The sequence below is a fragment of the Barbus barbus genome (assembly GCF_936440315.1).
Source record: "Barbus barbus genome assembly, chromosome: 32".
Classification (NCBI taxonomy): domain Eukaryota; kingdom Metazoa; phylum Chordata; class Actinopteri; order Cypriniformes; family Cyprinidae; genus Barbus; species Barbus barbus.
This window is the reverse complement of record NC_136760.1, coordinates 26,592,047-26,615,783: the sequence shown is the minus strand read 5'-3', so window position 1 is coordinate 26,615,783 and position 23,737 is coordinate 26,592,047. Positions and strand designations below refer to the sequence as shown.

The 23,737-nt window shown below is 36.3% G+C and overlaps 1 protein-coding gene across 1 annotated transcript; it reads right to left on the bottom strand.

The window, feature by feature from the left end:
* Window positions 1–1,781: 1,781 nt before the first annotated feature.
* On the bottom strand, window positions 1,782–23,174 carry cUnh10orf90 (chromosome Un C10orf90 homolog). Its single transcript, XM_079388577.1, has 11 exons — window positions 23,022–23,174; window positions 21,063–21,628; window positions 18,262–18,334; window positions 15,110–15,189; window positions 11,363–12,218; window positions 9,828–9,944; window positions 9,427–9,596; window positions 8,594–8,717; window positions 7,539–7,602; window positions 5,963–6,083; window positions 1,782–2,036 (listed from the first exon to the last, which is right to left on the bottom strand). The coding sequence occupies exons 2-11, from the start codon at window positions 21,618–21,620 to the stop codon at window positions 1,995–1,997; spliced, it is 2,205 nt and encodes a 734-aa protein (XP_079244703.1). The 5' UTR covers window positions 21,621–21,628; window positions 23,022–23,174; the 3' UTR covers window positions 1,782–1,994.
* Between the last annotated feature and the right edge of the window lie 563 nt (window positions 23,175–23,737).

Below are 23,737 nucleotides of genomic sequence, written 5' to 3'. Positions count from 1 at the left end.
CTTCAGCAAAGGCTTTAGATATGCAAAGACAGTGCACTCACATTACTTAGGAATGGAAGAAATTGCTAAGCGTGCTATGGCTGAATAAAAGAGCCAATCACTAATTGGTAAAGTCATTGTGTCACTGCAGCTGCAGTTATAAGCTTCGGTTGCAAATGCACGTATAACTTTAAACATTTAACGTGCATTGGCTGGTCTAAAATTAGAAACAAAATTTATACAACAGTTGTCAGATTTCATTGTGGACGATTTCAAATATGAAATTTAATAGTACATTTGCTGCATTGCTTTTTTGATGTTTCCCCATTCAAAGAAATAAAGCTGTTACTTGCATGACTGAAATAGTGTTACAAAGATGGCCGCTGAGTGTCATGACTTGCCTTACAGTCTTGGCCTAATGGATAGAGTTGGACTTGTAACCCGAAGGTCGTGGGTTCGAGTCTCAGGTCCGGCAGGGATTGTAGGTGGGGGAGTGAATAACCAACACTCTCCATTTACATTTACATTTATTCATTTAGCTGACGCTTTTATCCAAAGCGACTTACAATTGCTATATATGTCAGAGGTCGCACGCCTCTGGAGCAACTAGGGGTTAAGTGTCTTGCTCAGGGACACATTGGTGTCTCACAGTGGATTCGAACCCGGGTCTCTCACACCAAAGGCATGTGTCTTATCCACTGCGCCGTCACCACCCTCAATACCACGAGACCCTTGAGCAAGGCACCGAACCCCCAACTGCTCCCCGAGCGCAACAGCATTGGCTGCCCGCTGCTCCGGGTGTATGTTCACTACTTAAATGCAGAGCACAAATTCCGAGTATGGTCACCATACTTGGCCACACACTTCCCCTTCCCTCCCCTTACAGGGGTAATTTGTCCTTGGTTGAGCATTTGCAATTACATTTCTGTACTTGCCTAAAATGCATCATCTTATCATATACACACAAAGAAAGCTACATTACTCCACTCAACATCTTCTAGCCCAATCTTTTGATTTAAATATGTAATAAAGCACAATAACAGGACACAATATAAATTCTATCAAATCAAGTTTTACTGCAGGGTTTCACTTGAGTTTATTACTTGACTATTGCACAGTCATGTCCCGTCTAAGCAGGCACATGTGGGACAGTCTTGGCTCATTCGGAGAGAGGACAAAAGCCTCTTTCACCCCGCGCAAGCACTCGGCTCCATTAGTGATGCATTCCTATTCAGACGAGGTCAAATTCCTTTTGCTCCCGGCTAATGGCTCGGAGAGACACGGACAGAGAAAGGCTACTGATGTCATATCGAGCCCGCAGAACCTACGACATCAAGACTGAGAGCGAGATCAGGTCCTTCATGTTATAAGAATGTCTTCGAATGTTGGATTTCAGGCTTTTAGATGAGGACCAGAGCTGTAATGTGCTCTTTTATGTCGTGTCTCTTGCATAATACAATATGACAGGGACAGAGGCACAGAAAGGGCAAACAATCCATCTATATGGCAACTGTAGCATCTCCAAAAGACTCTCCTGATGTACTGTATTTACCATGTGATACTTTTGAGAATCTGTAGGAGTGAAAAATGTATGGTTTCCATAAAAATACAAAGCAGCAAACACTGTTTTCAACATTAATAATAATCAGAGCAAATCAACATATCAGAAGGATCATGTGACACTGAAGACTGGAGTAATGATGCTGAAAATTCAGCTTTGTATCACAGGAATAAATTACATGTTAAAATATATTCAGATGGAATGGTTATTATAAATTGTAATATTTAACTTTTTTTTTTTTACTGTATTTACTATATTTTTGAGCAAATAAATGCAACCTAGCTGAACATAAAAAGATACATTAAAAAAACTTAATTATTCTAAACTTTTGACCAGTAATGTATGTATAGAGAGAGAAGATGTAATCCAGAGCCAAGGAAATGAGGCTGCAGTCCATGTCATGTCATATACATTAGAACTGTGGAGTGAGAAGAAACACGAGTCCAAGGCGGTGTCAGTGATTTCCTCCCCTCTGCAAAATCTGCTCCAGAAGTTTCTGCAAAAAAATAAATAAATAAAAACCCTTTGGTCAGTTTTATTCCAAACGTCCATCATTTGTGGTCAGCAAGAGCTGGACACACCAAATGTTTTTTGTTGAAAACACATAATTAATACTAGAAGTCTGGGTGATTCTTTTATTCAATAGGGTGCTTTAAAGAACAAATGCTGCATTAAAAAAAACAATCATTGTAGCTTTAAGGAAGAGATTGAAAGTAGCTTTAAACATCTACTGTTTCCCATGTGTGTTGAAAAATCTCTCTATGGCATGTTCTCCACCAAGACTTCCCCTTCTATAACATGTGTGTTAAATAGTTTACTCAAAAATTAACGTTTGCTGAAAATGTATGTACACACCCTCAGGCCATCCAAGATGTAAACGAGTTTGTTTCTTCATCAGTTTTGGAGAAATGTAGCATTCGATCACTTGCTCACCAATGGATCCTCTGCAGTGAATGGGTGCCGTCAGAATGAGAGTCCAAACAGCTGATAAATACATTAAAATAATCAACAAGTAATTTGCACGACTCTAGTCCATCAATGGAATGAAGCCAAAATTTGTGTGTTTGTAATAAGCAAATCCATTATTAAGACGCTTCTAACTTCAAACTGTCGCTTCCAGCTAAAATATGAGTCCTTTATCTGTAAATATGAGTCCTCTATCTGTAAAAATGAGTCCTTTATCTGTAATATTGCTTTCTGCAGTGAAAAAGTCACCTGGTCTGAATCAGGACAGAAATCTGCACAAATCAAGCACTGTTTACAAGCAAAAACAGCTCTACAACAGGGGATTGACTTTTTCACTGGCGTAAGCATTATTATGGATTATGGACTCGTATTTAGCTGGAAGCAACGGTTTGAAGTTAAAATAAAACATCTTGGTAGATTTGTTTCTTACAAACATGAAACTTTTCACTTCTCCAGATGTTAACTGAAGGACTGGAGTGGTGTGGATCACTTGTGGATTATTGTGATGTTTTTATCAGCTATTTGGACTCTCATTCTGACGGCACCCATTCACTGCAAAGGATCCGTTGGTGAGCAAGAGATGCAATGCTGCATTTCTCCAAATCTGTTCCCATGAAGAAATTAACTCATGGCTTGAGGGTGAGTACATTTTCCAAATGCACTTGATCAAGGACGGGATCAGATTTTCCAGGAAGTGAGCTGAATGTTCATGTCAACAGACATATGTTGAAGAACCGCCCATAAAAATAGAGGGAGAAACAGAGAGGAAATATTGGAAAAATGTCCAGCCTCATGACATACACACACATTTACTGGCTGGCAAAGCTTTTATTGTCTATATTGTGTGTATGTGTGTGTGTGTGTTATCATGTGCATGTGCAGTGGTTTCATTGGCAGTGGATGGGTGATCATTCCTGTGAACAGTGGCTCTATACACACACAGCACAATGAAGCTCTTTACAGCTCTGCCAACCAGAGAGCATACAAAACACACACACACGTTTGCACAGAGGATATTTTCCTATTATTCATCTTTCACATACACACACACCACCACCATTCCACCATTATCATTAATAACTGAATGTATCAATACATAATGCTAGAACATGAACTACTATATAAATAAAGGATGAAACTTCAGCCTTGTTCAGAAGAGCATACTATCAAAACTAATCTTATGATGAAACTGATAAAAGATGATAAAACTGTTGAAAGAGTTGCCATATGACAAAAATACCTGAGCGGAATACATGTACATTTCTGTGCATATATGAGTAGGTTGGAGTAAGTCAAGTCTCAGTTTCAGGTAGTCTCTGGTGATTTTCTGAGCAACCTGCAATGATATTCTGGCCTATAGTGACATCTGGTGGCCAGAAATTAAGACATGTACACTGATAGAGGTCACTGTACCATTATAAAGTAAAATATCTATTTTATATATGTAACATTTTAAATATAAAATAACATTATATACAATAAAAAATATATATTTTTTAACAATGGGGTGTATCAGTATTTATCAGATTTGATTAATTATTGTTATTTTTATTAATTTTTTTTGCTTCAAAGAATATCTTGGTATTACAGTACCATGATATTCAGAATCAGAATGAGCTTTATTGCCAGGTATGTTTACACATACAAGGAATTTGTTTTAGTGACAGTAGCTCCACAGTGCAACAAAGCAAATTCCTATTTATTAAATATTGAGCAGTCAGACTCAGAATTGACTATTGGGAATCATCTATGAGCTGTAACACACACACACACACACACACACACACACACGGCTCTGTTTAATCTCTGGTATGATTCACCTTAATCTAATGCCCACAGGTTTTAATTAACCCCAGGATGTCGTCAGAAAAATCAGACTTTACTACGGTGTCAGTAGAAGTCTGACACAGCTCACCCCTCTCAGCATAATTACCCACGCCACACTCAGGTCAGTCTCCCATTAATGCTCACAACACTGGACTCTGACCCTGACGGATTTGGGTTTCAGGTCTGCTCTTGAGCCTTCAGAAATCTGAGAGACTTTCAAAATAGTGTCAGGCCATTGTGTGTGTGTGGAGAACACAGTTTATAACCAAACAACATACACTGGCGTTTCCCAAACTGAGGCGCATCAGTTGATGAAAAGCTAACAATTGAATCACAAAAATATAAAATTACAATTTTAAATAATTTAAAATGTAATAAGTGAATAATGAAATGTAATACAATTATTTTAAATCAAAATAAAACACTTGAAATATTATACTAATTTTTATATAATATTGGATTAATAATATTTTATTTGTTTTCCTGCATGTCATGCGATCATTAACGGAAATGAGAGAATTGTGAATATGCAGATGTGTTATAATATTAAAACAGTAATGTAAAATGTCAGAGGTACTTCAAGGAAATATTTTAGGTCAAAGTGGTTTAGCTGACAGAAATGTTTGGGATCTATTCATCTATTCAAAGTTTTTGTCCTAACCAGCATCAACTGTGACAAACATGAAATTTTTTATTGATACTGTTTCTATTATTATCATTAACAAAAACAAAAACATTTTTGTTAATAGAAATCAAGCTGATATATACCTATTTATGAATGTATTTGTTTGTTTATTTATTTTTCCAGATTGCTCTAAACAGACCAACTTTTTATTACAAATGAATAAAAACTAAAATACAACTAAAACTGAATAAAACAAGTTAAAACTATTATTTAAAATTTAAAAAATATATTCAAATAAATTACATATTTGCTTTAATTTAAAAACAAATAACAAAAGCACATAATTACTAAAGATGAAAACTAAAATATAAAAAAGGCTAATTCAAAATGTTAATAAGAACTATAATAGTATATAAGTAATTCTAAAATAACATTGTGGTGACGTCACACATTGTAGATCCCCCCCCCCCATTGCTAAATCTCATTGGGTTCAAATCTATATTTTAAATATATATTTATATATATATATAAATGTATGATGTGATGGACTGTGTGCACCAGGTGTAAGGATTTATTCATCTCACTGAGATGAATGAACAGCAATAATAGTGATGCTTGACACGGCAAATAATAACATAAACAAATGCTGGTCAAAGGCATCATTCTGAGCAGAGCTGATTGTTAGCAGTCGGTGTGATGTGTGTGAATATGAAGACAGGTCTAAAAATGTGTTTTCTGACAGAAAATGTGTTGAATATCACTCTCCGCTCTCTGCGTCAGGGACTAAGATAACCGAACACCTTGTGACGGCTTATTGGAAAAGCTTCACTTTCAGGATTACTGCTGAGAATTTATCTAATTTGTTGAACCAGGTAATGGCAACACAAAAATTCAATCCTTCTCGCCTGTGCTGTAATGATTACTGATCCGAGATCAGTCTTCACTACTAACTCCTCTAAACTGCTCTCAGATCAGTCCTACACATCTGCAAGCCATACATCTACCTTCTTAAAGAGCTCTGCCCGCAGCCTGTTGGTCTGAGATGCCAGTTTTCTTTTCTCCTCTTCTTTTTTCCTCTTTTCTTCCTCTCTCCTCTTCCTCACCTCGGGCAGCTGGTTATAACTCCTGTCAGCCAAAGCTCATAGTTAGCATGCGTGACATACTAAATGCATTGACTCAGAGCAAATGGAACGGAAAAGACAGTGTTGCAGAAGAAAGTGGCGCCTGTGCATGCAAAAGTCACTGCAATGAGGCCAGGGTGTTGCTAGGGTGTTCTGGTGGTTGCTAGGGTGATTCAAATGATGTTCAGAATGTTTTTGGGGTGTTCTGTGTGGTTGCTAGGGTGATTCAAATGATGTTCAGAATGTTTTTGGGGTGTTCTGTGTGGTTGCTAGGGTGTTTTGAGTGGTTTTCAGAATATTTTTGAGGTCTTCTGGATGTTGCTATTTTTAACCGTTTTAATTCATTTTAAATACATTTTTAAATCATTTTAAAAGTTTTTAAATTCCTTGTTTTTATTGTTGTGGTTATTTTAATTTCTTTTATGTAAAGCACTTCGAATTACCATTGTGTATGTGCTATATAAATAAAGTGGCCTTGCCTTGCCTTGCCTAGGGTATTTCGAGTGGTTTCAGAATATTTTTAAGGACTTCTGGGTGTTGCTAGGGTGTTGTTGGTGTGTTGTGTGTGGTTGCTATGGTGTTTTTAGTGGCTTTCACAATGTTTTCGGGGTCTTCTGGGTGTTGCTAGGATGTCGTTGGTGTTTTCTGTGGTTGCTAGGGTGTTTTGAGTTGTTTTCAGAATGTCTTTGGGGTGTTCTGGGTATTTGGGGTGGTTGCTATGCTGTTTTGAGTGGTTTTCAGAATGTTTGTGGGGTCCTCTGGGGGTTTCTAGGGTGTTGTTGGGGTATTCTGTTTGGTTGCTAGGGTGTTTTGAATGGTTTTCAGAATGTTGTTGGGGTGTTCTGGGTGGTTGCTATGGTTTTGGGTGATTTTCAGAATGTTTTTGGGATCTTCTGGGTGATTTTAAGGGTATTCGGGGTGATTGCTACTGGTATTTTCTTACTGGCAATGCAAATAAAATCCACATTTGAGTCTCTCTGATAGTCTGGCCACTCTTTCTATAAACTTTAATTTAAAAAAAATAATAATGTATCACATTTCTGCTGATCTTTTGAGATCAGAATACATCAGAGTTAGAATTAAGAAACAAACTTTAATATTTTCACCGTTATCTGACATAATCGACCGTGTTATTCAGTCACACACCACATCGGCAGCTTAAAATCAAACTTCTGAACACGGGCACTCATTCGTGCAGAATCCATCCAGCCGTGCATCAGGGAGCTTTAATTCGGAAGCACAGTGAGACCAGATCTAATCGGATGAGGTTTCATTCAGTGGCAGCTAAACAAACAAGCTGTGAAAAGCACAATCAGGGCAGCAAAACCCTGCGGCCGCACAGACACACACAACACCTTTAATACAGATAGAGCTGATACACCTGTGTGTGTGTGTGTGTCTGAAAGACAAATAAAGGAGGAAAGGTGTTTCTCAAAACAGGAACTGGCTTGTTCTTTACCTCCTGGACTGCAGCTGTAGACTCCTTCCCATGATGCTTCTGTCTTTGAACTTCACAAGGCTTTCTGCAGAACAAACAAACACGCAATAAATGGGGTTTCTGCATAGGTAAACTCAAATTTTCGGACAAAATTATACTGAAAAAAAAAAAAAAACTGTAGAATCTATGATTAAATGTTGGTCAAACATCAACTCGTTATGGATCCCGAAAAATCAGAAAATAAAGTGGTGCACCCATTTATTATTAGTGTACAATCAAGTCTCATTTTGAAAAATTACAAGAGTCAAGCCTTCTGTTTACAATATGTCCCCTGCAGTGAAATAAAGGAATAATCAGGCCCACATTGAATTTATGCATGCAAAAAGCGCCACAGATTTCCAACAGCTGTTATTTAAGCTATACACATACCTTTGCATGTTTATGCAATATTTTGTCTAATTTGATTATGCATTCAGTTGCCCGTGTTTACAGCCATTCAGATTCTATCTGTGCACCGCATTAAACAATGAGAGGCCATGTGTTATACAGTGATTTCATCACAATTAAGAATCCTTAAACCAGCCTAATGTGGTTTGCTGTTCTCAAACTGATTTCTACTGGTCAGGTTTGATGGTTTTAGCGAGATATACAGCTAAACCACTTGGGTTGGTTAATATATATATAAATATTCTTTGAAAACAAAACTGCATCTTTTTATTTGCAATAACAATAATAATTTGACAAAATCTTTAAACATTTACATTTACATGTTACATTTACATTAAACTTGACTCATCAAATGAATTCAGAGTCAGTAATGTGTTTTATAATATTGCTAAAAGCAAGCAATGTTAGTGATGCAGTTTTAACAGTGTTCAGATGGGGGCGATATTTAACAGTCTTTTAACAGCTACTGATATTCTCTGCAGTGTTCTGAACAATCCCTGCTCTCATTTCAGATGCTGATTTGATAAACAGAGTCTGTCTGAATATTGAGGGCATGAAAGTGTTGTTCATTTCGAATGCGTCTGAACGTGTATGAATGTCTTGATGCTGATAGCGTGTGCCAAGCACACCTCTGCTCTCGGGTGTCTGCGGTGAGCTGTGGGTGTTCTGCCTCTCCTGCGACCTCCTCTCCAGGGCTCGAAGTCTGGCCTGTGAACGCTGGATGAAATCAGGCCGTCTGATCGCTAAAGCCTCCTGTACACACAGAGCACACACTTTCATTAAAGGAGCAAAAGAACCATTCAATTCAAAGTTGAGATTACAAAATCAAGATGTTCAAAGCATTAAAATCACAAATCAGTAAAATCACTGAGATCTTTGACATTTATCTTTTGACAATTATTTCTGCTAGACACTATAACATCTATCTATCTATCTATCTATCTATCTATCTATCTATCTATCTATCTATCTATCTATCTATCTATCTATCTATTAAATCCAAAACACAGCTCTCAGCTTAAGATGGATGAGCAAAAACTTGCTCCAGGGAATTTTTTTTATTTAAATAAAAAAAATGTACTTTCATAAAAATATATACATATACATACATACATATACATATATATACATACATATATATATATATATATATATATATATATATATATATATATATATATATACACGGCTTTGATATTAAAAGTCATCCCATCTTTAGAATGCTGCAAATGATCGTAAAAAAAAAAAAAAAAAAAAAAAACCCTCCTGAATTGTTTTTTTTTAATTCTAAAAATATTTTCTTTTAGAGGTAGGGTTATAGTTTGAGCTGGTCTACAGTAATTACAAATGGTTTTATTTGTAAACATCTATTGTATGTCCTCATTTAGATAGCCAGTCAATGAACTTCATTATTTTGGTGCAGAAGTACCTGCAAACAACAGAAGAGAGAAGAGTAACTCACGCTAAGTGACAGTGGAACTAAAGCAGTTTCAGAAAGTTCATTTTGGGACTCGCATGGGACAAAATCCACACATTGATCTACTGGACATGTTTTGTTCTTTCCATCAGCACCAGCAGCCTCTTCTTTGAGCTCTCTGTGTTCATTTTGCCCTCTATCCTCTGTTAAACACACTGTTAAAAGAGGAACAATATTCAGTCATGAAACAACAGCTCTTGTATCAGAGGAATGGAGAAAGACTCCAACTGTGTTTTGAGATGCACTAATACCAACATGACCAGAGTGTAAAGACATCAATGTCTCTCAGCTGTCTATATAAAATCCCCTCATCTTGCTAAATGTCAGTGTGTTTCAAGTGAAGTTTGTGTTTGAGGAAGCCAAAGGTCAGGAGAGAGCAGGTGTACCTGCTGTTGCTGTGTGGGATGTAGTTCGTCTCTGCTGGGCCTGCAGCTTTATGTTGGCGATAACCGCAGCGGCGTTCAGGGCCAGGACGGCGTCTGCGCTCAGATCAGCCGAGTTATCTGAGAACAAAGAGACTGTGCATCATCCAGAGTCTCGGCTAGGCCTGAAACACACTGCACACAAGTACCAAAAAGCAAACGCTTCTGGCTATGCAAGCAGGATTTTGTTGTTGCATTCAGAAATGTAAGTAATGCAAGTATGCTACGTTCTGTGGCAGAATGATATATAGTTCTGTTTGGCCAAAACTACTGTTAGTTAAAGTACTGACATACTCACAGTGTTAAACTAGAGAATGCAGAGTGCATTTGCAATGCATTTGGGTCTGCATTAACATATTTATACTATATATTTGGTCTATGGAAAGCTACAGCAAATACTGGAGTAAGGACTTCCAACAAACTCATTTTCTATTCTATTATATGATATTATGTAAATAAAAATTTAAAAACAAATCTGTATATAGTTATATAAAGTGTTAATCTCTTCTCTCTTACAATGTAGTTTTTGTGTTCAATCTTTTAAAAAAAAAAAAAGGTTGTAAATAAATTTAGAATAATAAATTAATAGTATCAATTTTCAGTTTCATTTTGAGAGGGAGAGAGAGAAAGAGAGATGGATAGATAGATAATACATGTGATAAATTAAATATAAATAAATATTTATATTGCCATTTTTCTAAAATAAGAAATATATAAAAATGTTACCTTGAAAACATTATGTTACTGTTAAATATAATTTTTTTATAAAATTATTTTTTAAACAAAGATTGAACAAAAAAAAACTACATTGGAAACAAGGATGGATGGATGGATAGATTTATAAATAATGGTGTTAAACAAAAATACAACTAAATGATGAATGATAAATGATTTTCAATCTTTAGAATTCTGTAAAAAAATAAAAGTTTAATCCTGAAATCCTACATTTCAGGTGGAAAATTACATTGATTTTTAGTTTTAGGATATTTTAAAGGATAAGCAGTAAGTGGCATTTTTTTAAATGTAAAAAATCGAAATGTTTTACTTTTAGAGGTTGAGTTAGTCTGAAGTAATTCTAAGTGACTTTATTTCAAACAGTAGTCATCTATGCATGTCCTCAGATAGTTAAATGTGTGTGTACGCATGTATTTTGCCGGCTGTCAGATTTCTCTGTGTGTAGCAGCTCTAAATTCCCACGGAAGCTCAAAAACCGGTATTGAAAGCAGGGTAGAAATAGATTATGCATGCAAAGAGATGCGTGGGAAAATGAAAAGATGAGAAAACGCAAGACAGAGAGAGAGACAGCAGAGAAATCTCCCGTTTCAGGGCTGTCCACCGCTACCGTGCGTATCTTGCCGTGAAAAGCCTCAATTAAAAACCTCTGCTCTATCGCACGATAATACTCATCTATTATACATCAAAACGGTGCTGCGCGGCCTCAGCCTACAGCGTGTTCTTGTGCGTCTACCGCCGAATATCCACATAGGTTCAGCTGGTACCTGCTGCTTTTAGTAGCATGAGAGGTTTGATTCCTGAAGTAGGTTCCTCACAATCCCACTCTTTCCTTGCACACCCGTCCTCACCATCGGAGGCCCAGCGCCTTCTTGCTTCGCTGCTGCTGGAACTAACAAGGTCAATATTTGTCTTCTGGGGAACAGGAGAGCTCTTGTTGTGAAACGATGGATCTGTAACTGCATTACTGCCAAGTTCTGTGTGGTTAAACAGGCTTGCGTCACAGCTGAGAGGCCTTCGAGGTGGCTTGTATGTTCTGGAGTCACTCTCCCCTGCTGTGCTGATATCGTTTGGGTTGTTGAGGTAGAGAGACAGGCTAGATCTGTGCTGGGACGTCCACTGGTTTCCTCCTGGCTCTAGAGAAATAGTTGGTGAGGGATTGACTTTAGATTCATTATGGAGTCCTTCAGTGTAGCTGTGTCTGTATTGTGCTGGACTGAAACGCTCTCTCTGTTCAGTCATTTTCACAATGGTTGCCTTTCTTCTCAGTACCACACCGTGCTCCATCTCTTCACGATCAGAGCCAGAGGTCGAGGAGATGGGCAGGCTGGAAGTGCTTTTCGTCCTCTGTTCTGTGACTTTGACCACTAAAGCTTTTCTTCGTCCATCACCGAGGCCATTCGTCGCTGGACTCAGAGGCCTGGAGTTGGTGTGCGTGACCTTCCTGGAAGTGATAGTGATGGACGATATTGAGGAGCTGAAGGACTCCGGCGCACTTCCACGCCTGCATGTGGGATTTCTCAACACGGGATGAGGTCCAGCATGGCATGTGGCCACCTCGGCTTTTGGATTCCAGGCTCGTGGTCCATTTCGTCCTCCCTCGGAGCTCACAGATCTCGAAGCCTGGAAGCAAACAAACAAAATCCCTTGAATCGGGCTTTGTGTGGATGAAAGAGGTTCTCTCTGCCTCCTGTGTGCACAGTAATGCTTTCGGAATTCATCATTCTGAACTGGTGCATTCCGTTGTTTCCATAGCAACCGTATCAGTTTTGGGGGCAATTCGGTTAAGTTGAATTCAAGGCACTTTTTTATTCAATTATGAGAATCATAAAATAGTTTTAATCTTGCCTTTCTTTCAAGGAGCCCGAACTCACAAAATACAGATGCTTGTGCATATGAACATCAAAAAACAGTACCACAGTATATATCAAAGTACCACGGTGCCTTCATGGAATGGCATTCATAACCAGTTTAACTTCTGAAATATTAAATATTTGAGCGTAACACTGGATATTTAAACTTAGAGAAAAATGCTGCTTCTCTATATCGGGTTAAATCCAACTGTTATAAGACCAGAAGCATGCATTAAGAAAGAATATTTTGAACAATTTTGAGTTCATGTCTTTAAAATAAGGAGAGCATTAGCATTTCTATAGATATGGTTTATTCTTTCTTCAGCCCCACAACAATCTATTGGAGGAGAAAATGGTAATCTGGTATCAAACACTTTTCAACTGATTCCAAACACTATCCTGACTCTAAAATCTTTATTTAATCAAACTACAAAGAGATCAGTATCTGATGTATGTAAGTTCAAATAAAAGTTCAAATAACTTAATTTAAATTGATTTATAAATAAACTGAGAAACAGAAGAAACATTCTTATGAATAATATTCTTCATAATGTAATTTTTTAACTTAAGAACTTCTTTAGTTAGAAGTATTTTTTTAGTGTTTTTCTTCTTATCTGATGTATACACTGTATATTAAAGTACCTTTGCTTTGCTGCTGTACCGCCATGGAATGGCTTTATAACCAATGTTACATAAAACTGAATGTTTAAACCAGAGAGAACTTGATTTTATAAATATAAATCCAATTGATATAAGACCAGGAACATGCATTGAGAAAGAACAGAGTCAGTTTTGGTTTTATATTGTTTTTAGAAAAAGGAGGAGCATAAAACAGTTTATTCTTTCTTCAGCCCCACAATGTCCCATTGGAGAAGTAAAATGGAACAAAGTTAATCAAAAAGACAGAAAAAAAAATGAGAGAGATGCAGAAAAGCTGCCTGGAGCAAACATCCCATAAGCAGCACAATAAACAGACACAGAAAGAGAGCACATTTCTGACAGAAACAGCCCACACTGTGTTCAGCTTAATTCAGAGCAACTGCTCGTCCTGCTGAGGTTGCTTTGTGTGCAAGTCATCTGGAATTATGCTTTTAAAGAGCATTTACAGTGTTTCTAAATGAAAGACCGCTGAGGAACAGAAGCAAAGCACAGACAAACTTGATCAAAGAGTTGCAATATTTGTTTAGTGCTTCATGAACATCAGATCCGCACAACTTACACAACACTTATGTTCTTAGCAGATGCTTGCATAGAAAAGCAACTTGGGCCCAGACCGGATCTGCAGACTTTATGTTATGCACTGATTCTGAAGAAAATCCAATGGATTTAAACATGGTAGTAAACGGTGTTAAATAAGTTTATATTTTTAATTCAGCAAGGATGCATTACATTTACTACTTCAAATAAATGTCGTTCTTACACAAAAATATGAATCAGCACATCCATTTTCAACATTATTAATAAAAAGAAATGTTTAGAGCAGAAAATCAGCCTATCAGAGTAATGATGCTAAAAATTCAGCTTTGCATCACAGGAATAAATTAGATTTGAACATATATTCACTTAGAAAACAGTTCTTTTTAAATTGGAATAATATTTTACAATATTACAGTTTGAAGATAAATGCAGACTTGATGTCTTTAAAACATTTTTTCTAATTTGAACATTTTTAAAAGAAGAAAATTTTGTGCAGTCAAATGATTAATCGCGATTAATCGCATCCAAAATAAAAGTTTTAGTTCACATAATATATGTGTGTGTATATATATATATATATATATATATATATATATAAATACACACACATACATGTATATATTTATATAATAAATATATTTATATATAATATAAATGTATACATGTAAATATGTTCAAAATGTATACTGTATGTGTGTGCTTTTAGATATTTTTATATATTTTTATTTTGGATGCGATTAATTGTTTAACAGCACTAATAAAATAAAAAAATTACATTTGTTTAAAAAAGTAAAATATCTGATTAATGAAGGGTGGAGTTAGAGAAAATAACTTTTGCCAACAAGGTTGGTTATTTGCACTCAGTGTAAATAGACACTGGCATTAAACAAACCATGTGCTTTTGAATCACACGTTTATATCAAGAGCAGCAAGGTTTTATGAGCCATATAACCATACAAATCTATATTAGCAGTGTCTTTTGGATAAATTCTGTATTTATTATATGTAGGACAACAATCAGGCATCTTTAACAATCAGGCAAAATTATAACATAACACACTTTATACGGTCAAAAATGTTACATTATTTCTGTTTGGTCTCTCAGAGATCCGAGATATAAAACATGAATAAATGCAATGGATTTTCACATGCTACTGTCCGGTGCACACTTCTGAAATACACTTCTGCAAGCTTTATAGTTTGATTTTTCTATTGTATTGTTCGTCTGTGTTTCTGCTGGTGTCAAATTGACCCCAAACAGAAACTGCACTGTATAATAATCATTTTTATGAAAGGTGCATGCATACTTTATGATACATGAGAGGGTTGATACTTTGACTATTTCAGACAGCCAAGCTGAACATATCTGAATTGTGTAATAGTATTAATATACTGATAACAGAACATAAGGAGTAAGTTCTTATATAAAGTAAACTAGTGTTTTCAGAAGATTGTTAGTCTCACCTGATGGAGGACGGATGGTGTTTTCTCAGGTGTCCTCCAGGATCTGAAGCCTACGGGTTCAGGCCTCGAAGTTTCCCTGTCTGAATAAAACAAAAAAAGTCCACTTTGAGGTGCATTTTCCGCGTTTTTCATTGAGAAATGGAACATAAAGCCAACTAGAGAGTGTCTTTTTGCGTCTGATATAAATCCAGCAGCGTTTCCTGCCACTCCTGTGTCACACTAAGGCCGATCTTCCTGCTGTGTGTGTTTACACTGTCAACAGAGGTCTGCTCAGAGCGACTTAACCTGCATCACTTACAGGTGTCATGAAGACAGAGAGCGAGCGGGAGAGATCTCCATCTGACAGACAGTCTCTGCGCCACCCGGCTGTGATGGATCGTTCTCCGTCAGCGTCGCCATGGCATAGTCTGACAGCGAAGGTGGCAAGCTAACTATTTCTTGCCGTCGGTTTTTTTAGGCAAGTAATCGCACTTCACACTGCCAGCTAACACCTGACAGGCAGCTGTTTTCCCAGCATGCTCCTCTTGTCACCCGCTCAGGTGTTGTGTGTCAGCTTCTGCGTTGTACTGTATTTATGTATTCACACATTCGTAATTACCAGCTGGAAACTCTGGGAAGCTTTGGTTTTCTGAGTTGAGGGCGTGCCATTTAAGAGTCATGGTGGAAACAAATTGGTTTAAATCAAAACTAAAGCCGAAGTGTCTCATGAGCATCACCATATTAAACTGGAAAAAATAATGATGACTGTTTTCAAACAATCTCCATCTGCTATTGGTCAGCCAGCAGATAGCCACGCCCCCGACCAAAGCCATTGTTGAGGATAGTTGAATAATTTAGAGCAGTGCATGAATGATAAAATAAATACAGCATCAGTTACACGAGCTGCCTGCTTACCATGATTGATGATAAAAAAACTGAAAAAAATAATAATAAATGCTATTATTACTATTATGTAATCTAAAATACTATTTCTTTCTTAAATAATCAGTTTTTTATTTTATTGTAAAATATAACCATAGAAATATCTAATTTTCTTTATTATATGATTTTAATATTTTTTATTATTTAATTTTTGTGAATAACATTTGTATCAGAAAAAAATGATTTCACAATACAATTATTACAATTGTATTGATATTTTTACAGTTAAATATTACAATAATACTTTTCAATCATTTTCTAATTTTGAATAATAAAAGTAATAATGATAATAATTTCACAGTTATTATTATTATTATTATTATTATTTTAGATTGATATATTATCACATTTTATTTTATTTTTTTTATTTTGGTCAGCTTGTGCAACCCTACAAACATATATTATGTATCAGAAAAATTGCAAAGTTGAGCAATAGAAAGTTAGTCACCTACGTTCTAAATAAAATCCCTGTTTTTTTTTTTTAGGAAATGAAAAAGAGAGTCTAAAAAGGGATTTTCCCAACACATTGCTTTAATTCCTTTAAAACCATGCAGTTTTTCCAGAATCAAAGCAGAATTCATCTCTTTTCCACCACTGTTTTGGGATTCAACAGACAGATGATCTGGCAACACAGTGTGATCCAGAGCGACAGGCAGCAAGTGTCTGTCATTGACCCTTAGTCACTCATTCTGTGTTTACAACCGAAGAACGGCCTTCACACACACACACACACATTGATCAGCATGGTACTCATGTTCTGTCAGAGTCACACACCATCTGCAGCTGGTGAGAAAAAAGAAAAAAAGAGAGAGAAATTCCCAAACATTTCTGTTGTAAACACTCATGGAAGAGTAAGTGCTCGTCATTCCTGCATCGCTGCCTCCTCCTCCTCCTCCTCCTCTTTCCCCTTGACTCGGTCCTGCTCTCACGGCTGTAATTACAGTGACGCTGCGGCAGCATCATTATACGCTCGTCACCTGCTGACAGACCCCAGAGAAAAGATCCCAGCAGCAGCAGGAGCGCTGAGAGGATGACGGCATTGAGGGAACCACTGCATGAGACTGAAAACCTAATCCTGCTCTGTCCCTGACTCCAACCAATCTGCTTCTGAACCAAAACCATCCGTTTCTGAGTCCAAACAGTCTTCCCTTGACTCCAAACAATCTGTCCCTGGCTCTAAACAATATGCACGACTACAAAAACTCATTCCAGACTCTAAAAACTCTTCCTCTGATTCCAAACACTTAACTTTGATTCCAAAAACTTTCCAGTAAGACCAGACACTCAGCTCTGACTCCAAAAACTCTTTATGTAAGGTAAAATAACTAATTTAATCAAACTATGAAGAGAGCAGAATCAGATGTATGTTTTTGTTGTTGTTGTTATTGTTTTGTACTGAAGCACAGTAAAAAAAACCTGAACTAATTAAGAAACAGAAAATTATATCTCACTTTCTCTGTCTTTTTTTTTCAGAGTAACTTGGCGCATAGTACAAGGGCCAGATTCACAAAATAGATGAATAAAATTATTCTCAACTGTCTTTTTCCTCTTAATTTTGAACTAAGAATATGTTGTATACCTAAAAAATGCTCTTAAAACAAGACTTAAGAAGAACTCAGATCTTGAAAAGAATGTTCTTAAAAATCATTGCAAATAACTTCAAGTATTTACTCATTATAAATTAACTTGTGTGTGTGTGTGTGTGTACTGTATGTATATATATATATATATATATATATATATTCTTTTTTGAGAATTTAAGAACTTACCTTAGTTTAAGTTTTTTATGAACACTTTTTTAAATCAGGGCTCTTTAAATTGCATCACCCTCTTTTCTACACTTATGGACATGATGTAATCATGCAATAATGAATAGGATATCCCTGAAATTGGTGTTTTTTTAAATCCAACCCAAACCGCTCCTAATATAAATCATCATTGCATCTTACCACAGAATATCACAGAACACTGATTATTTCATGTACTTTTGTAATTTTACAAAAGTACATGAAATAATCGTAATAGTAATTTTGAAACGCAATAGCGCAACTATTGAAACATTAATGATATGCACAACTTAGAATTATACATGACGAAATTCACTGAATTTACTGAAGATGGTATTTTATACCACCAGTGTGTAAAGCTCAAACCTCCAGACATAATTCACCGGTGTCCTCAGCCAAGTTGTTCATTCAGAAATTTAATATGCTGTCTTAGTCAATACGCACCATTTGGTCTTGGTCCATTAAGTTTGGCAGGAGTGCTGAGCAATACTGGAGTGATGGGAGACTTCAGTTTCTGCTGAAAGAACACACAAACTTTAGTTGTAAAAAACACAAATAACATGAAAGTGATTTCATTAGATAATAGATCCTGCAGTATTTCAAAGCATGTGCTGCTTGTTTTGATATCTTCAGATCTAATGCAATTCATATACATTTCAAGTCTGACTTAAATAAATTCTCCTAAAAATTAAAATTTGCTGAAAATGTATTCACTCTCAAAGCCATCTAAGTTGTAGATTAGTTTGTTTCTTCATGGAAACAGATTTGACTCAGCAATGGATCCTCTGCAGTGAATGGGTGCCGTCATAATGAGAGTCCAAACAGCTGAAAAAAACATCTCAATTATCCACAAGTACTCCACACCACTCCAGTCCATCAGTTAACATCTTTTGAAGCAAAAAGTTGCACATTTGTAAGTTGCACCATGTGTTTGCAGGTAAAATATGAGTCTTCTATCCATAATAATGCTTTCTGCAGTGAAAAGTCATCTCATCTGAATTAGGAGAGAAGCATGCCCAGATCAAGTACCATTTACAAACAAAAACAGTTCTAAACAATTATGTGGGTGGATTTTAATGTGAGAGACAACAGATGGACTTTTTCACTTGAGGAAGTGTTATTATGAATTATATTTTTGGCCATAAGCAATGTCTGTATTTGTTTTTTACAAACACACAGTTTTTCACTTCACAAGATGGACTGGAGTGGTGTAGATTACTTGTGATGTTTTTATCAGCTGTTTGGACTCTCATTCTGACGGCACCCATTCACTGCAGAGCATCCATTGCTGAGCAAGTGATGTAATGCTACATATCTCCACATCAGTTCTGATGAGGAAACAAACTCATTTTCATACTGGATGGCCAAAGGGTGAGTAAATTGTCAGCAAATTTTCATTTTTGGATGAACTATTCCTTTTAAGTGTCCAAATACTAAGCTTAAACATAAAATGACTGAAGTGAAACGATAGAAAGATTTGAGCGATTCACAAATGCTATTGGATTCGTTCCTATCCTCTGGGCCCCGCAGCACTGTTGTGATCCTGTTGTTGGCTCAGATGCGGTTGGATCTATTCGTGCCTAAATCTGTTGCGAATGGATCCAAGCACCTGCTGACAGAGCGGTTTTATCTCGACTTCATGAGGCACCCAGACAGCCACTGAAGTTCACATACTTGACAGTCATCCAGAGATTTCTCTCTTTCCCTCCTTTCAGTTTTCTATTGCTCTCTCTCTTTCTGGCATCAGTTGGCACTAAGGTAAATCAGGTCTGAGAGCTTGGTTGTTCATTTCCGGGGTTTGTTCCCAGTAGAGGTGAGACTGAGTGATTGTTGTGTGGTGTACAGCAGTGGCAGAAAGTCAGGGACTCTGAAGGCTTTTATCTCCAGTCTGGATGACTCAATCACTCTGAACTTTTGGGCAAAAAAAGGTTTCTACTGTACAATTCGTCTCACAAAACTCTCACAGATCATTTTTTTATTTACATTTATATAAATAATAAATAACTTATTTTCATTTAAAAACTGCAGCATTCTGAAATGTAAAATATGAAAGCTGAATCTAAACGATTTAGTGGATATCTGATAGTCGGATTACTACGCAAGAACAATTTTCCTCTTCAAAGAGCAGATAAGCCATTATCAAAGGACACTTTAAAACCATTCAGAAAGTAATTTATAACTCAAACTCTCTTTGTTAGAACTGAATATTAGAATACTGTATATTGGACAGTGTATACTGACTTTTAAAGTATGGGAAACAGAATGCAGTATGTATCTGGACTGTTATATTTTCTGCCACCATTATTGGTTAGAAAGTAATAGCAAATCTCTCCCAAGAAGACACATGATTTAAGGAATAACCTTAAATATGAGCAATAGTCACAGTGATGATTGCCTTAGCAAGCACCATTAATGATAAATATGTTAGTACAGTAGTACATTGTTCTCACTTGACCTCATTATGTTGCATGGCTAATTCGGAAAGTGGCATTCAGTCTTGGAAAGTTATTTTGAATTTTGAATTAAATTTTGTGCAAAGATGTATTTTGGTAGTTTAGGCTAATAAAAAAAACAGGCCAATTAATTTAAAATGTAAATAAATACATAAAAACAATAAACAACAAATAATAATAAAAAATTAATGTTTAAAATGCATTAGAAAAACAAATTAAATAAATTAAAATAAAATATAAATAAAATTAAATAAATTAAAATATATAAACAATACATAAAAATCATAAAAAAAAAAAAAAAAAATCCAAATGTGTTAGAAAAATCGGAAAAAGTTATCTGAAAACAAGTCTTATGATGATGATAATAATAATAATAATAATAATAAAGAGTAATAAGAATAAGAATAAGATAAGAATAATAATAAATGTAATGTAAAGTAAATTATATATATATATATATATATATATATATATATATATATATATATATATATATATATATATATATATATATTTGTACAATAGATAAATAAAATACAAATTAAATCAAATAAAATGCTTCAATAATGCTTCAAATGCATTAGAAAAGTCTCCTCTCAGCCATGACTATAAATGTGTGTGCTAGTCTGAAGAAATTCTTACAGTATTTCTAATAATAACAATAAATAAATAAAATAGAAAAATGCTATAAATAGAAAAATCTGAAAAAAAATTTTTTTTTCTTTTTTTTAAATGTGAAAATGTTCTCTGAAAATAAACTTCCTGCTTTGACATCCTGTTAGTCTTTCTTACCTGGCGTCTACTGTTGTCATGGTGGTTGTCAGAGATGTCGTTCAGTATCACGTGTCTTTGTATGGGCAGCCAGCCGAAGCGAACCGGAGCGAGAGCACAGAACTGAGCTCTTTCTGCAGCGGGAGCAGCTTTAATGTGAACAGACTCCAGGCTGCTCGAGGAGCTTTCACACACACTGGGACAGACACTAGGGGTCTGATTCCTCCTGCGGAGAGAGGAAACATCAGGACATAGCGTGTTACTTCCCGCCATCTCATTCGGGAGAACTGGCATTGATGCTGTCCTGTTCACAAACTGAGGTATTTGATTCTGAGGCCGACGTGATTGGAGTCTCTCCAGTGTCTGAAGCCATTTGTCCATCCTGCCACCCTCTATGCAGCTCAGAGGACGAGCTCTGCGAGGGGGCTCATTCAACTGCACCACAGGGCCCTCATAATAACCCCGCTCCCCAGGCCTCCTCCATGATGAGGACCTGCGAAGGAGACTCGTGCTGCTTTTGCCAGCTGCACCATGGGGCTGAAGTGGCTGCCGCCAACCCTCAGGCTTCACATCCTCCATAATAAACTCTGAGAAAGACATTGAAAATGGATGTTAAAGGGACTGTTCACCCAAAAATTAAATTTGGCTGTTCATTTACTGACCCCCAGGCCAAGGTGTAGGTGATTTATTTTCCTCAGTAGAACAGTAAAGAAGATTTTCATCTGAAACCGTGGTCCTTGGTGATTCATTAAATACATTAAATAGTCAGCGGCTGCACGTTTTTAGGAATAAAAAAAGCAAGAAACATAAAATTAATACTCATGACATGGCTGACGATATATTGAGGTCTTATGAAGTGAAATGATTGGTCTGTGCAAGAAACTGAACATTAATCTCTGGCAAGCAGGGAAATACGATTCTTTTCCACAAACTGATTATTTTGGACAGTTAATTTAAATTAATTGGTTCAGTTCACTGGTTTATGTAAACACGCAATGACGTATAGACAATTATATTATTGAAGCAGACAATAATGATGTGAAACTTGGATGTTTTACTTGTCCAATCCATATAAAATTAAGAAACTAGTCTTCATCAGGTAATCTTTTGACATAAACCATGAGAAACTATAAAAACTTTCATTTGACCCTTTCAATAAAGTGCTTGGATCACACATGCATATATCACCAGCTCATCGGTCTTCGGTCCGAGTTGAACTGTTTCCTCAGTTCAGTGACTGTTGGAGGAACTGAAGCACTGAATGAGTTCATTCATCACAGGATCAGACACAACACTATTTTGGCTTATTTCGAGTCCGAGTGACTGTCAGACATGTAAAAGTGAGTTTTGATTGAGTAACTTAGATCTATGCTGTTTTAAACGATTCAGTCCAATTTGGTGAATTTTTGCGAAATGTTTATCACTCTGGGCTGTGTTCCTAAACTATGGATTATAGGAAATAATGTTTTATTTCTTGCACAGACCGATCGTTTCGCTTCATAAGACCTCAATATATCGCCAGGAGCCATTCATTTTGTGTTGCCTGATATGCTTTTTAATCTAAAAAATGAGCAGCCTTTGACACGCATTTTATAGATCACCAAAGACCATGGGTTCAGCTAAAAATCTTCTTTACGCTTTTACTAAAGAAAAAAGTCACCTACATCTTGGATGGACTAAGGGTGAGTAAATTAACATCAAATTTTCATTTTTCAGGAACTATACCTTTAAGAACAAGAAAGCACACCCTAATTGAGTCAACCTACATGCACATCCGCTCTTTTATTTCAGTAAAAAAATACACCAAAAACTCAATTGCTTTTCAATTGCTGTTGGCAAATAGTTTCATAGATTTTTTCCAGTGACATCCTAATTGAGCTCAGACTGCTTACTCAATACAATCCTACACAAACACACTTAAAAAACGCCAATACTCAACGAGCTGACATGACAGCATGCACGGTAAGCAGAACAGTTTACCTGTGTCACACGGCTCTGAACAGGACGACGCAATTTGACTTCAAGAGGCAATAGCACTGTGACAATCTCAGCTTTCCTTCCATGTCTCCTTCTCTCTCAGTGTGAAAAGGGGCCACTGGTGCTGTCTCCTCTCAGCCATGACTATAAATGTGTGTGCTAGTCTGAAGGAACAAAAGACTTACAGAACAACTTTTATTTATCACTGGGAGAGAGATGTGTGTGTGTTTGTGTGAGTGTGTGTTTGCTCGCAGCCAGTAAATACCCCCTTTTTCAACCTGGACATGTTGGCTTGGAATTGTTTTGTTTACTCTCAGAGATGCCTTTAACGTTTGTCTTGTAGTCACAAAGGAGTCTGCAGTTTAACACAGATAACCTATAGTGAAAAAGCATTATCTGGATAAACTGTATACTTTGTACTACTTGCATTTTCTTCTTTTTCAGTGTTTTTTTTTATTTTTATATTTGAGTGCAAAACTCACTGCCGCAATGGATTTTGTAGGTGGATTTAACAAGCTAATGTGTGGGTGGTTGCTAGGTAGTTGCTTGCTTAGCCAAGTCAAAACCTCCAACTTTTAAGTCTCTTTGGTGTAATATTATGGTCTCTAGATATGGCTTGGTTATCTCCTTCAATATAAATTGATTGGATTGTTTCCATTTATCCACCAAGCAAGAAACTGAAAATCACTTAGAAAAGTAACAACAAAAATTTGTTGAAC

Coding starts and splice junctions, on each gene's coding strand:
- cUnh10orf90 (XM_079388577.1), bottom strand. CDS start 21,620: ATGGAGGATGTGAAGCCTGAGGGTTGGCGGCAGCCACTTCAGCCCCAT. Junction 7,603..8,593: donor GCAGACACCCGAGAGCAGAG/GTGTGCTTGGCA, acceptor TTTGTTCTGCAG/AAAGCCTTGTGAAGTTCAAA. Junction 2,037..5,962: donor GGGCAGAGCTCTTTAAGAAG/GTAGATGTATGG, acceptor ATTTTTTTGCAG/AAACTTCTGGAGCAGATTTT.